This window comes from Vigna unguiculata, chromosome 3 (assembly GCF_004118075.2).
Source record: "Vigna unguiculata cultivar IT97K-499-35 chromosome 3, ASM411807v1, whole genome shotgun sequence".
In the NCBI taxonomy this organism is placed as follows: domain Eukaryota; kingdom Viridiplantae; phylum Streptophyta; class Magnoliopsida; order Fabales; family Fabaceae; genus Vigna; species Vigna unguiculata.
In genome coordinates, this window is record NC_040281.1 from 46,255,455 (window position 1) to 46,270,639 (window position 15,185).

A 15,185-nucleotide genomic window follows, 5' to 3' on the forward strand; every position below is an offset into this window, starting at 1 on the left:
GTCGAATTTCTGATCATTCTTTGATTCAGTAATGCATGAGTGATAAAAGAATGATCTTTCACAAGGAATTATGAAACTCATTTTTACCCCCACCTCCATTTAGGGGTAAAAATGAGAGTTTGTAATGGTGTATACATAGATTATTTGATTTGTTAAAGAAAAGGAATATAAAGTTAGGTTATGGATTGTATAGTGATAGGAAAAAAAGGTTTCTGAAAATGTGATATTGTGGACTGATTGAAGCGAGGAGTGAGACAGAAGAGAAGAGAAGAGAAGAGAAGGGAGGAAGATTTTTATTTGATTTATTAGGTAATTGTGGGAGTGATGGATTTTATGTAATATTAATAATGTGGATGGGAAAAATACATATTCCATTCGATTTCCTTGTAGGTAAAGAAACCGAGATTCGTGAAGACTGCGGCCCTTTGAATTTTTTAAAAATAAACTGGAAACCACGAATTGAGGATTCTGGTTATCTTGAGCTTTGATGCACCATTCTGTCGTCCATCAATTGCGAAAAGTGAAGGAAAAGAATAAATGAGGGAACACACACACCTCCCACACCCCTCCATCTCCCTCCACTGATCTGTCCACGCTTACACCGGTCAATTCTGCTACAATCCCCACCCCTTAATACTTTCCTCTCGACAACGCAAATTTATAAATTGTTTTCCTAGCGACACAAAGTTCACAACGCAGAATCTTCCCACCTTTCCTTTAAGTGCAATTTGTGAGGATGTTAACCAAGTCCAAACACTCCGCTGCTAATCACCTTAGGGTGTTGATTCCACTCCCACTTATGCCTCCGCTACGCACCAGAAACTTGGGAATGATTGGACCCTCATTATTTCCAACCCAGTAGGAGCGAACTCACATATGCCAAAGTCAAATTTTGGACCCTCTCTCAACTTCTTCATTCATACCATCAAACACTTTCAGTCAACAACTCCCTCCAATAGGTCCCACACCCAAAACCCCTTCACCGTTCATTTTTCCCTTCTTTCCTCCTTCCCCCCTTAATATGTAAACCCCCTTCACTTCTCCTTCTCCAGATCCCACACCACACCGATCTTTTTATCTCCACCCTTTTCGTTTCCGAATAAAGCACTTCAAGGTTCAAACCTTGAAGCTGCACCAACCCTTCTCCCTTCTCTAGAATATGAGGCTCTCTGTTTTACTTCTACTGTTCCTCACCGCTCTCGCTGCCACTTACCCAACCCATGTACACTCTAGACCCCTTCCACCATCACCACCACCTACCAACGCCCCTCACCACCCTCTCAAAGTCCTTCGATTTCTCATCACCTTAGTCATCACAGACAAGCCCAACACCAACAGGGTTTTGTCTGAGAACCAATTCCAAACCATGTCCTCGGGGCCGAGCAGAAGAGGTTCGGGTCACTAGTCTCATGCTCCGCTCAATCACTATCACTGCTCTTTCATTGCTTTACTACTACAGTTGGTTGGATTCACGTCATACTCCATCTTTGTACATGAACTATATATATATATATATATATATATATATATATATATATATATATATATATATATATATATATATATATATATATATATATATATGTGGAAAGTGTAACTTCTGTCTATAAGGTATCTATGGGTTGATTTTTTAGAAGAACAAAAGTATAGTAGGAAAGAAATTCGAATTTCGCACATTGTATTACAGTTTCAAAGCTTGTTGTAACATGAACATAAAGTTCTTGGATTGGTAGAAGGGAAGAGTTTATTGAATGTTAAAGCTCTCTATCAACTCTCCAGTCTTTTCTTATTCGTAGTAGGATCGTTCTTTTAAGGTGTGAATTTCATTCTATCTTTGACCGTGTGAAAATTCTGAGCATCCATACATAATTAACGTAAAAGCAACCAATAATTGTTCTGGCGAGTAAATATTGGCGTTGTAGGTGCCACCAGTACCATCTCGTATAGCAGTAACGAGATTTTTTTAATGAAATTTTTCATGCCATCAGGTAGAAAACAAGGGTTATAAGCCCTGGTATGGTGCATGCCGTAAAATCAAATCAGCACGAAGACTAAACAAACCGCCAAACCCATCAAAATCAAACGGGTAGGTTCCTTTTGTTGAGGAGAAAAAAGTTACAGCACTTGTAGTTGGTCACCAAACTATGACAAGGTAGTTGACTAGATTTTGTGAGATCCAACCTTCAGCTTGCAGGTCAATAGAATGGACTATTATTCCTCCCTCAATCTGTCCCCGCTAAAAAATTTTGAATTTAATAATAATTAAAACTTTCCAGTGCAACTTTGATGCTATCGTGTAAGTTAGAAAGTTAAACCCTCTTTACTTGAATTCACCATACTCAGACACAGACATACTATACATTTTTCTGTTCCGGAAATTCAATTGCTCTAATATTTATGCATTAAATAGTCTAGTTTTATCATCACAGCGTCTCTTTTCTTCTTATATTTGCTTAACTGCAATTCCAAATTGCAAACAAGAAGCAACGATAAAAAAAATGGTGAAGTAAATGGGGTAAGTGAGTGATTTACTCTGACATATAATGCGTGAGATTACAATCTTCAATAATGTCTCTTAATTACTGGAGTCCGTGTAAAGAATATTCCTATGAATCTCTCGTTTCCGTGTAAATTGAAGAGATATATTCTCCAAGCGCGTGCGAGCTGATATATATTAGTAATGTATACTATGGTTATATTAAAACTGTCTAAAAGTTAGACACATGTTATAAGTATTTTGTGTCAAATCTAAATTGAGTTGCTTTTTCACTTGTCCTCTGACCCAGCTAAAGTAGATTGTTCTCGTACAAGAGAAGAAGCATGAACGATTGTAGCCACGCTAAGCAATCTATGGCTAATTATGTGGAGATAGATAAATCCTAAATTAATATTTCAATCACCTTCACCAAATCAACTAAAACATTAACCCTTAGCTTCCTGTAAAAATTGTAGGACGTCAATTATTAAATTGACGAACTGCAATCGTCCTGTACTTAAAAATGAAAAATCAACAAAGTTATGCACGTGAAGAAGCAAAATGTTTACGGGTAATACTCCATTTGTTTATCCGTTTCTTTGGATGTTGTTTGAATTTGTCTCCGTTTTGACAAAAAAATCTGTATATTAATTGAGTATGGATATAGGTCATATCTAGAGATGACAAATAAACTTGTTTCCGTGGATATTGTCCGATTTCGTCTCCATTTTGACGGAAAATCCCGTATTGACTGGATTTCGGTATGAGTATGGAAAATCATCCCGATTTTTTCAATTAGGTACGAGGATGAGTATAATCCGTTATAAAACTTGTCCCCGTCATATTTCCATTCATGTTTAAATTATTAAAGTATTTACGATTAATTAAGTAGTTATATATATATATATATATTTATATTCTTTATTTCTTCTAATTATTTGGTTTGTCATATATATATATATATATATATTTATTTATTTCTTCTAATTATTTAGTTTGTCATGAAACTCATTCGCATCTCCAATGTAATTTTCATTTTATCATAACTTTTATGTAATTATGTTAAAATGATGTATGTCAATTAAAAAAAATGTTATGTCTCACATTTGAATATTTATATTATTTTTTAATATTTTATTTATTGTATATTTTCCTTTCACATGATAATGTTCAATACTTTCAATTTAAGTGTTTAATAGCATAAACCTTTCATTTACTACATAATATGAAAATAAACCTTTATTTATTATTATAAATTTATTTTTATTTGAAAAACTCTTTTATTTTGTCAAAATATTTTTTGTTATTTTTCGACCATTGAGTATATATGTTGATATTTGAAAAGTTTTCTTAGATATCTAAGGTATTTTTTCATCTTATCATGCTCTTACTTACACATTTATTTTTCTTTGTGCGATTTCTTTCAATAGTCTCTCAAATTGTTTATAAAACACATATTTGTTAATTTTTTAATATTTTTATTTGGTGTTTATTTTTATATGTAGAATACTATTTCGATATATTTTATCTAATTATTTTTTATTTTCTAACTCATTATTAATCATACTGTAATTTTTTCACTATAATTGTATAAATAACTTTTATTTACTACAATATGAAAATTTAATGTAATTGACATTAATATTTTTATCACCATCCAACATATATTGGAGTTCAAAAGATACAAGATGTTAAAATATAATTATTATATTTATTATTTGTTCTTTGCGTCATTTTAATCGAATGATGTATTATAATTGTCATTAGTATATAAAAAAATATTCATTAGAATTTAAAAAATTGAAGTAAACAAACATTTAAAATATATTTTAATTTGAATATTTGTTTTCCTTTTATATTTTTTTAAAAATATTTTTAAATTTTATCAACTAAGTTTCATTAATGTTTGCAAATTTAATAAATGTTTTGGTTCTCATGAAATTTTATTTAGTATTCTAATCTAAAATGTAATAATTATAATTTATTTTAAAGTATTTGATATCTAAGAACAATCATCCTCCTAATATAGAATATTTGATAATATTATGTTTCCTTTATCATAATTGTTATTAATTTTATTAAAATTAATTAAAATTAATATTGAAGTAGTAAGAAAACGGGTACGGGTATGACTAAGAGATGATAGTCCTTACCCTGTACCCGTACCCGGTGGAGATGTGAATGAGAATGAGACAAAATTTTGATACCCGTTGAATTTGAGTATAAAAACGAGGATGTATTTGTTTTTTACGGGGATAAGTATGAGATAACGAAACAAACCCTCGTCCCGCCTAGTTGTCATCCCTAATACCCAAATTTTTATATTGGATATGAAAATGAGGATGTACATATTCATCCTATCTTCGTTCTCATACCAGGCCTCATATTCAACTCTTCTCTCATCCCAGTCCTGATTTAAATTAATAAAATATTCATAATTTATTATGTAGTATAATATATCTATAACAACATACAGAGAGGATATACTCTTTTGTGTCCACTTTTCGTTATTTCAATTTTACCCTTAATTATTATTTTAAAAATTAATTATTTTATAAATAGATTACTGTTATTCTAAAAATCTCTTTTATCCTTAGTAGTTAATTAAAAAACTTCTTATATGTACATATTTTATTTTCTAATTTTACATTTAATAACTATTTTAAAAAGTAATTGTTCTCAAATTTGTATGAAAATTAAAAAATGTGAACATATAAACACAACAACGTCTGTGTGTTTGAATATATATATATATATATATATATATATATATATATTATTCTTAGTCTTTTAATTGTATAACCTTACTTTTTTTAGTTACATATTTCTTTTTCTTAATAGAATTTAAAGAAAATGAGAGTGAAAATACATTTGAAATATTTTAAATTTGATGATCTGTTTTCTTTTTATTATTATTTTTTTTAATTTTTAAACTTTATCAATTTTATTTCATTAACTTTGAAAATTTTATAAAATTTTTGGATTTTATGAAATTTTATTTGTTATTATAATTTAAAGTATATATAATTATAATTATAAATTCTTTGTAAATACTTGATATTAAAATATTAAGAAAATAAATATGAATACAGGCACAAGTGAATACAGTAAGGATAAAAATGAGGCAAAAATTTTATATTCATTTAATCTAATTATGAAAATAATATTAATTTTCTTTTCTTTGGAATGTTTACGAGAGACTTGTCCTGCTACTACCATGTTAGTTTGACCTATATTTGGTCAAATTATTTATTGATTTTTTATTTTTGATTTCTATCGGAAACAGAAGGAACTTAGTTGATTTTTTTCTTTTCAAATTATTTTTTACAATTTAGAAAAATAAATCAAACAAAATAAAAAACTCATTAATTAATAGTTCTTTCCAATTTAAAAGTAAATATTTTTGATAAAGTCTTGGTAAATAATTTCATTTTTCTTTATTTCCGTTCTTAAATAAAACTATAACAACTTAGTCATATATCCTATTCTCCCCAATAACCTATTATTTCTACCAAAACACTGAGATAGGTAACCATCTTCTGCAGCGACACCTTGCCCGCGTTCCTTTCCAATTTGTCCCGCATCACTCAAGACAACTTAGTCAACTATTCGATGCAATGGAGTCATTGCAATCATGCTTAAGTGTAAATTTTTATTTATATTACTCACTAAAAGCCAATTTCGAATCCATCTTCATGTAGAGATCGTGGCTACTCTTCCCCCGTGCACTGCGTCGCCAGAGGGTGGATGGAAGGCAGTGATATGTCTCCGGCGTCAAAAGCAAGACCGATACAACCTCCTTGAAAGCAAATGCAGCAAGTAAGGACGCTTTATTTCAATTAATATTTCAGAAATGCAGGATTCCTTCACGTTTCCAATATCTAAATTCCGAAATATGGAAGATTAGAATGATTTTTTAGAATTAAATTCTAAATGTATGTCAATTGGAAATGAATTTCCAAATTTATATTTTTAGTTATGAACTCTGTTTGCATCAGATAAAGTCTTACTGAAATGAAAACAGAAAAAGAAAAATTAGGATGTGCAAACAGCAAAAGGGGTGCAATACCACACGGCCTTAATGAAACTTTCTATTTGATTGAAAATAGTTTGTCTTCCCTACGGTGGCATTGGCATACCTATTTTTTTAATAAGAAAAAAATATTACATATAGTTAAATATAAAAAAATCCTAGCAGGGGCAACTGCCCCCACCTTGTAACGCAGATCCGTTTATTGTTGATCATATAGGGTTTTTAGTATGTTGAAATGAAAAGAAAAAAAAGAGAAGTAGTAGTAAATTTGAGATTGGTTGATGATTAAAAGTCTTGATTACATCAAACCGCCCTTAGCTTGTATACAAAATGTGGAATAACTAACTTTACCAGAGGGGTTTAGTCAGTGTGTGTGTTCTGCCTTTGGTCATTTACCAATCCTTTTTTATAGTGTAGTATCCTTCACACTCAGGTACATCTTTCTTAGTTTCCTCCGAAGCCGTGAAATATGCACACCGGTTTCCTTCTCTAAATTTTCGTGAACTTAAGGACCGTAAGTATAGTAAAGCATTCAAATTAAAGGTATATGTGGCTTCTAAGGTTTGTAGCTTACTGCAAAGAAAATATTTGAATGCTTATTTGACTCAAACTAATCAAGGAACCCAGACGAGGATGGTGGAATTATGAACAGAACCACCATCCCATATTCAAGGAAGGCCTTGTCCTGATCCTGGCTCAATGCTTTGCAAAGGCATTCTCAATGCCTAACTAACCTTTCTAATTATACATTTAGTGATGGGGATATGGATACTTCCCATCTACTATTTTAATTGGTTGTGCCATATAGTAAAATGTTTCAGCAGGCTTCCGTTTTTCTGGATTTTTAACTCAATAGGAACCCCATCTTTTGTTTTACTTCAAATAATCTCTTTGTATGAACTGAGTGCAACAGTGATGTCGGTCACGTATTACCTTCTTTGGAATAAAAAGGAGTATGACTTGATTTTTTAGTGGACAGGAAGAAATGACCATTGTTTCGATAGAGTTTTTCACGCATAAGATAAATGATCAACCGCATGATCGGTAATAGAAAGACACATAAGATCAAGTATTAGGTGATGATAAAGTCTTGGCCAAAGGGACTATCCACACAAACCCAACATATAGGAATATATAAAGTATAACTGAGACATGCGCAGTATTTACTAGGATTTCACCCCATAAATCTAACTTAGAAGTTAAGATCCAAGATCACGTAAAGCCTTGTCTTACAAGAACCATATCTCTAGAGGGAATTAGACATATCTGTGGGATCATCATCATTTTAGAAGGTTTCACTTTAAACGCTGTTACTTAAAGTGACTACTTTTTTTTGCTAGAACAACCATGAAATCCATTCTTTCAAGCCCATGCACGAATGCCTTTTTAATTCTAGAATTACTGTCAAAGTTTTTTTTTTTTTTCACATAAACAGTATCCAATTTTTATTCATTTAAGACAGGGAGGTATGTTCACTAGCTGCTAGGGCATCAGTGCCACTCTCTTCTTCCTGTACAAGCTGATTTATATGGCATTGAAACCCGAAAAGGGATAATGAAAAAACGAAAGCGTGTATTTAATATAGCATGGTTAGCCGCAGTCTATGGTATATCCACTAGTGCAAACAAGTGTGGTATGAAATTGAACTATTTATCAATAATTTATTGCCAGCATAGGAATGGACTAATAATCAATGATTTTACAATTGCTTTCATAACGTTATTTAAACCACAATAGACTGACAACAAAAACTACAGAAAAAAAAAACAAAAGAAAGGTTGAAAAATCTATCATAAAAGCAGCTACATACTCAAGACATTTGGGAATTGATGACTGCCTTGAAGTGCTCGATACTCTATCTGGCATCATCAATCTTCAACTGGGAGAAAACGGAATCCACAACACTATCGGATTCATCACCCCTCACAATGGTATCATCCGCTTCACTCAGTGTGGAGAGTGAAGGAAGACGCCGAACATTGGGCAGTTGAAGTGATGCAGAAACACTACTTGAACTATCCTCATACGGGTCTGTCTGAATTGCATTTGCACCTTTCTGAAGCTGCAGCGCATACTCCAAGTCCCACAACACATCGCCCATGGTTGGCCTATCAGAACCATCTTCTTGCAAGCATTTTTCTATCGTCTCACTAAATTTTCTGAGTGAGTTTTGATCAATTTGGTACTTGATGGAAGGATCGATGATCTCTTGGAGTATCCCCTTGGTTTTGCAAAGCAATCCCCATTCTGCCAAGTTTATCTGATCTCTTGGAAGAGTTGGGTCAATCACTGCTCTTGCACACAACACTTCCAAAAGAACTACTCCAAATGAATAGACATCAGATTTTTCTGTCAGCTGTTGCGACCTGAAATACTCAGGATCAAGATACCCAAAAGTGCCTTTAACACCAGTGGTGACATGAGGTTGAGTATCAGGAGGACCTGACCTTGAAAGACCAAAATCAGCAACTTTAGCAACATGGTTCTCATCAAGCAATATGTTTGTGGACTTTACGTCACGGTGAATGATTCCCCCAGCTGCTCCTTTGTGAAGGTAATGAAGACCCCTCGCAGAATCAATGCAAATTTGAAGCCTCACCTTCCAGGACAAGCTTGGCAACTTTGTATTATACAAATGGTCCCTGAGTGTCCCTTTTTCCATATATTCATACACCAGAATCATCTCGAACCTCTCATCACAATATCCAATTAAGGAAACAAGGTGCTTGTGGCGAATCTTAGACAAAACCATGATCTCTGTCTGAAATTCTGGAAGGCCTTGACCTGACCCTGGCTGGCTTCTTTTCACAGCCACTGTCATGCCATTCTTGAGGACTCCCTTGTAGACGTTGCCAAAACCACCCTTGCCAATTAACTGACTTGCGTGGAAGTTCTTTGTTGCCAGTTGAAGATCAATCAAGGGTATTTTGAGACCTAGGTTTATGTTGGGAAGGGGAGAACCGTGACTGGTTATATCAGTCAATCTGCTGTGAGAACTCCCTCCAGCATTAACGGGGATTGGCAACCAGTCCGAATTCTCAACGGGCTTTTCCTTCCTCATTTTAGAACGCCAAAGAAAGCCAAGTAGCACCACAACAAATACCAATACTAAACCACCGAGAACTGAACCCAGCAACACAGGAAGACGATTATGCTTGGAACCGGGTTCCACCAAGTCAGGAGGGACAGAATTTGATGATTCAATCACTTTCATTATTTCTAGCCCGTTTAAAAATGCATCCTTTATGTCAGCGGTTCCATTTGGTGTTAGGCTGACCTTAATATGTCCAGAGTTATCAGATTTCACCACGAAATCATAATAATAAGGGGCAGGCAACTCGTTAGACACGTTTCCGTCATTATTTACCTGTATGACATGAGCGTCATAAATGGAAAGATCGAAATATGTTAGGCCAACTTGTGAACTGACATAGTCACAGAAATGAAGCCTAAGGAAATGATCTGTGCTGTTGTCCACCGGAAGAGCCCATGTTATGTTGAAAAGTCCAAGGTCTCCGTCAGTGGAAGAGATGTTTCTAGTCTCCTTAGCAGTTCCGTACACCTCGGATGGCGCAGTATAACTAGTTGCGTTTGGACCATCGGCGTCATCACCTACACGGGGCACGATTTGACCCTGGTAAGGGGAACGATTCTTGGCGTTTTCCGGATAAGTGAGATATATATCATCAGGAATCCAGTTTCTCAATAGAATATCTTTGGTAGTTTCGCCACCAACATTAAGTCTGTGTTTGGTCTCCAACACCCGAGAGTACAAACCTCCGTTGAGGGGAGATGTACCTCCAATTGGAGCGAAACGCGCCACTTTGTTGGATATGAGATGGAGGGGTAGTACGAACAGTTCTATGGCATTCACAAACGCAAACGATGATTCCAGAGGTCTGAAAGTTATTTTGATACTGGGGGTACTGATTTCCATGAAAAACTCTTTTACTAAAGCAGAGTTGTTATTGCTGTCATTTCTACCATTAAAGTTTTGCAACAACCAGAAGCCAGGAACTGAAACGTTGAATCTGGCAGAGGAAAGATTACTCGGGGAAGAGAAAGGGAAGAAATGGAGGCGTACCAGGTAGGTGCCATTTGTATCGATGTTGAACTTATACCAAGAATCACTTCGAAAAATCCTTGCTGTTTGGTAAAGAGGAGAAGGCACCGATGACTGATTCGTTTCTGTGTTACTGCTGTTAAAACTGGTTTGAAGGGTTGATTCAGCAACGTAAGCCTTGCCACTATCAGTAACACTGTTGCCTGACCCACAATTGATGAAGTAGTTATCTGGGACGTTGTAGCCGAGTGAGGAGAACTGCAGTGATAAGAGCTGAAGAAGGAAAAGAAGTGGTATACAGCGAGAGTGTTGAATTATTTGGAGCTTAGGAATCTCCATGGAAATATGGTGATTGGGGCTTAGTATCTGCTATGATTATTGCATCTTTTGAAACTAGAGTATGTGGACTTGAATGAACACGGGACTCAAATGGGAGGAAGACTTCAGCACAGGTCAAGGCGTCAGCTTTGATTTTTCTTCTTATTTCCTCTTTTTTTCCCTTTTTTTAATTGTGAAGTGGATTTATCAACTACCGGAACTATTAGGGCCGTGAAAAAGAAGATTGAGAAGTATGGTTGACGTTGAGATGCTTGGTTTGAAACTTTCCATTACTTTTGTCTTCAAGCAATTGCCGAAGGGCGCATGCATGGATACTTACTGTTGTAATAAATAATTAAATATTGCACTGAAGCAACTACAAAGGGTTAATAATGCCACAAGGTAATAGAGTACAGATATCTCTCCCGAATGATAAAAATTTTCCAATGGTCCACTGCCACCTATTTTGTCCTGATTCTCTTGAATACATCATAAGTCTAAAATTCCAAAAGAAATGTCACTGTTAAGGTGTGAGGTAAATAAGTAAACTAAAAAAAACGAAAGAGAAAACGTGTTATCTTAAAAAATTATTTGTTTATTCGTTAAAATATAATTGCACAAAAGATTTGCAAAAGGGAAAAAAGTACATGGTTGATTTGCAAATTATTGTTTTCTGTGTTTTATTAGGCTTACTGTATGATATATATATATATATATATATATATATATATATAATTAATTTAATACACTTGTCTTATTTAAGAATAAAAATAAAGTTACATGCAGAAAAAAACGAAGGTTATACATAATGCTTGGACCAACTGGACCGCCTCATGTTTTGTTCAGCATAGTTAAGCATATTTAGAAAAATAATTTATTAATTTTTTTTTCATCCAGTAAAACATTTGGTATTCCGGTATGATTGGAATTTAATAAAAAAATTAATCCTATTTTTAGTTTAAACTGAAAGTTAATATAATTTTCATCTCTAAAATTAAAAAAGAAAAGTTCCTTAATTTAAAAAAAAAATAGTCTATGAATATTAACTATGGGGGACTAAAATGTTATTTAAAACATTTTTTTTTGTTGTAAAGCAAAGTTGAGGAATTGAAATAATATTTAAAAAAAAAGACTAAAATGTTTTTTAACTTTAAAATGCCAAAATCGGATTTACAAATTTAAAGGGTTAAATATCTAATTAAGTCTGAAAAGTTACTCATTCACCCTTCAGGGATACCTAATTTTGGTTGAGATTAGAAACATGATAGTTGCTCCTTTGTCTTTTTGTTTTATATTGTTTTCTTGTTATATTATTATCTTTGTTATTATCTACTTTCCATTTGTTAGAAGTTATAAAAATATAAATAAAATACTATCATGAGGTTCCTAATCCTTTTTATTAATATAAAGATAAAAAAATAGCCATTATAAAATGAATTAAAATAAAAACAAAATTGCATATGGAGCGTGTGTTACAATTTTTTTTTCCTGATGCGAGTTTTCCGCATGACCAAGTTAACGAATAAGTTGATGCAAGGTTGTCTTCGAGACAAACTTAAGCAAATTAGTAATAAAAAACGAAGTAAAAGATTTTAAAAATTAACAAAAATATAGAATAGTTCAAAATGATACTCTAAGATAGGGTTTATGAACCAATCGGATTGGATCAGCTTAATTCGATTAATTTTATAATAAGTCAAAAAATTATTAATTCGGCTCAAATCACAGCATGAATTAAATAAATTGACTAATTAAATTAAAAAAATAAAAATCAATAACATTTTTCCTCAATAATATAATGACATTAAAATATTTAAATAATTAATCAATATCAAAGGCTTAATCTCTTCAATTCAGTATTTCATTTCTTTAATGTAGAAACTCGCAATTGAAACTCACTTGACTTTCCTCTTAAGTAAATCGGATTAATTTAACTTAGATTATTCTTCAACTTTTTCAATTGAATTCGATTTAAATTTTTAAATTCATTTTAACATCTCAAAATAGATGGTCTAATTCCTGTCTTTGAAGGTGCCTTTAACAACAATGGTGACATATGGTTGATCATCAATAGTACCTGTCCTTGACAAATTTTAAGCCTCTGCTTCTGAGACAAGCTTGACAAATTTGTTTTTGCACAAAGAGTGTCCCTTTTACCATATATTCCTAAACCAATATTACCTAAAAGCTTTCCTCTCAGTACGTTATTAAGGAAACAAGGTGCCTCTCTCACGAATTTGGGACAAAATCATTATCTGTTTACCATTGATCATATTGGGACTTTGGGATCTTGGAGTGGAAAGAGAAAATAAAAAGTTTCAAAATAAAGATTGGTTGATGACTTGGAGACTTGAATTTATCCATATAAGAGACTAATATGTTAGAAGTCGTACATCAACTAGAGATAAGACAATTTCATAATATATAAGTGTAGTACCGGATGTTTAGATAAAATTTAAGGAGTGCCAAAATAAAATGTTAAGTATGTTTTTAGATCCTGAATTTTGATGCCAAATTGAAATTTGCCACCGTTCAAAACTTTGATACATTTTAATATGCAAACTTTACAAATGTATGAATCTAGTCCTTTAACCCAATTGGGTTAAACTTTCTTGACACGTCAAACACGTTTCTAGCAGATATTAAAGCTAAGACATGTTTGACAATATAAACAATTCAAATGATAACATGAAATGCATTTGACACTTTAAAAATGTTTAACCTAATTGGAATAAAAAAATTATATCCATTCATTCTTTAAATTTAGTAAAATAAAATGTTAAAATTTTGGACATAGACGGATTTCAATTTTGTGTTAAAACTTCGATACTAAAGGCATACTTAAATCCAAGATAAATGTATAAAAGTTTTAAAGGTATCAATGCATAAAATACATTAAAATTAAAAAGAATTATCTATCTATCTATCTATCTATCTATCTATATATATATATATATATATATATATACATACATACATACATATATATATATATATATATATAAACAAATTGGTTGGCATGACTCCCTTATCACTTAACTAAGGTTCGCCATTGTATAAGTGTATGCAAATCTCACTTTAAAAAGTAGTTTTGTGGGGTTGAATTAGACTTAAGTTCATTTTGTAATTTAGTAACAAAGTCATTGGTTAAAATCTATCGTAGCGAGATTTGTGTTTCTTGAATATTCATTAGACCATTTGTAGCACTCATAGATACAACCTTAACTCAATTATTTCCTAATAATTATTGTACTTCACAAGTCACATTAATTTGTTGACCAACAATATTTCAACCCTTAACTATTAGAACATTGTAAATATTATGCATCTTACCGGAAGAAAGGCTACATCTAGTACTAGACCAATTATTTGGTCAATATGTCCCAGATTCTTTTTCGTTTCAAATAATAAGTTAAAAACAAGAAAAAAGTTGAAAAAAAAATCAATAATTAATTACATACTCAAACAATATTCACTTTACCGAATGTCAACAAAAATTGTACCCGTAAATATTTGTGTGTAAAATCCATGATAGATATTAAATGGATATATTCAATGAATATTCAGGAATAATGGATACAAGTATTTAATTACTCATTTAGAACATATAAGAGTATCATGGTATCTGACTCATGGATACCTACCAACCACCGCCAATAAATAGTAATAAAATTTATTTAAGTACTTTTTTTAAATTCAAGTGACTAAAAGAAAATTACTAATAAAAGAAATATTAATCATGAAATAATCATTTAAAATTTGGATACATTTCTATTTTTTTTATTTAAACCTTTGTAAAAGGTTAATTTTTTAAAATATATATTTTGGCACAATTATTTTAAATTTATTTTTTAAAAGACCAAATTAATTTACATTAATATTTTATTAAGTACTTTGATTTTTTTTTAAATATTTTAATTTACATTTTAAAAATTTAATTATAATTATTCAATTACAATCTTCAAAACGTAAACGACGAGACAAGGTAGGGACGGGTTTCTTGGTCTCATACCAATCCCCAAAGAAAAAATTAATCTCTATATCCATACCCAAACTCAACGGATATCAAATTTTTGTTTCATCCTCGTCTCCACTAGGTAACAAGTATATACTTGTACCTAGAGATGACAAATAAACTTGTCTTCGTGGGTATTGTCCGAACTCGTCCTCGTGTTGACGGGGAATCCCTGCATTGACTGGGTATGAGTATTGGTATGGGGAATCCCCAACTTTTTCAATTGGGTATGGGGATGTACATATCCTCGCCATAATACTCGTCTCCGTCATATCTCCGT

At 32.3% G+C, this 15,185-nt stretch overlaps 1 protein-coding gene across 1 annotated transcript; it reads right to left on the reverse strand.

The window, feature by feature from the left end:
- Window positions 1–8,140: 8,140 nt before the first annotated feature.
- Window positions 8,141–11,208, reverse strand: LOC114177831 (probable receptor-like protein kinase At5g24010). Its single transcript, XM_028063400.1, has one exon. The coding sequence runs from the start codon at window positions 10,909–10,911 to the stop codon at window positions 8,365–8,367; it is 2,547 nt and encodes an 848-aa protein (XP_027919201.1). The 5' UTR covers window positions 10,912–11,208; the 3' UTR covers window positions 8,141–8,364.
- Between the last annotated feature and the right edge of the window lie 3,977 nt (window positions 11,209–15,185).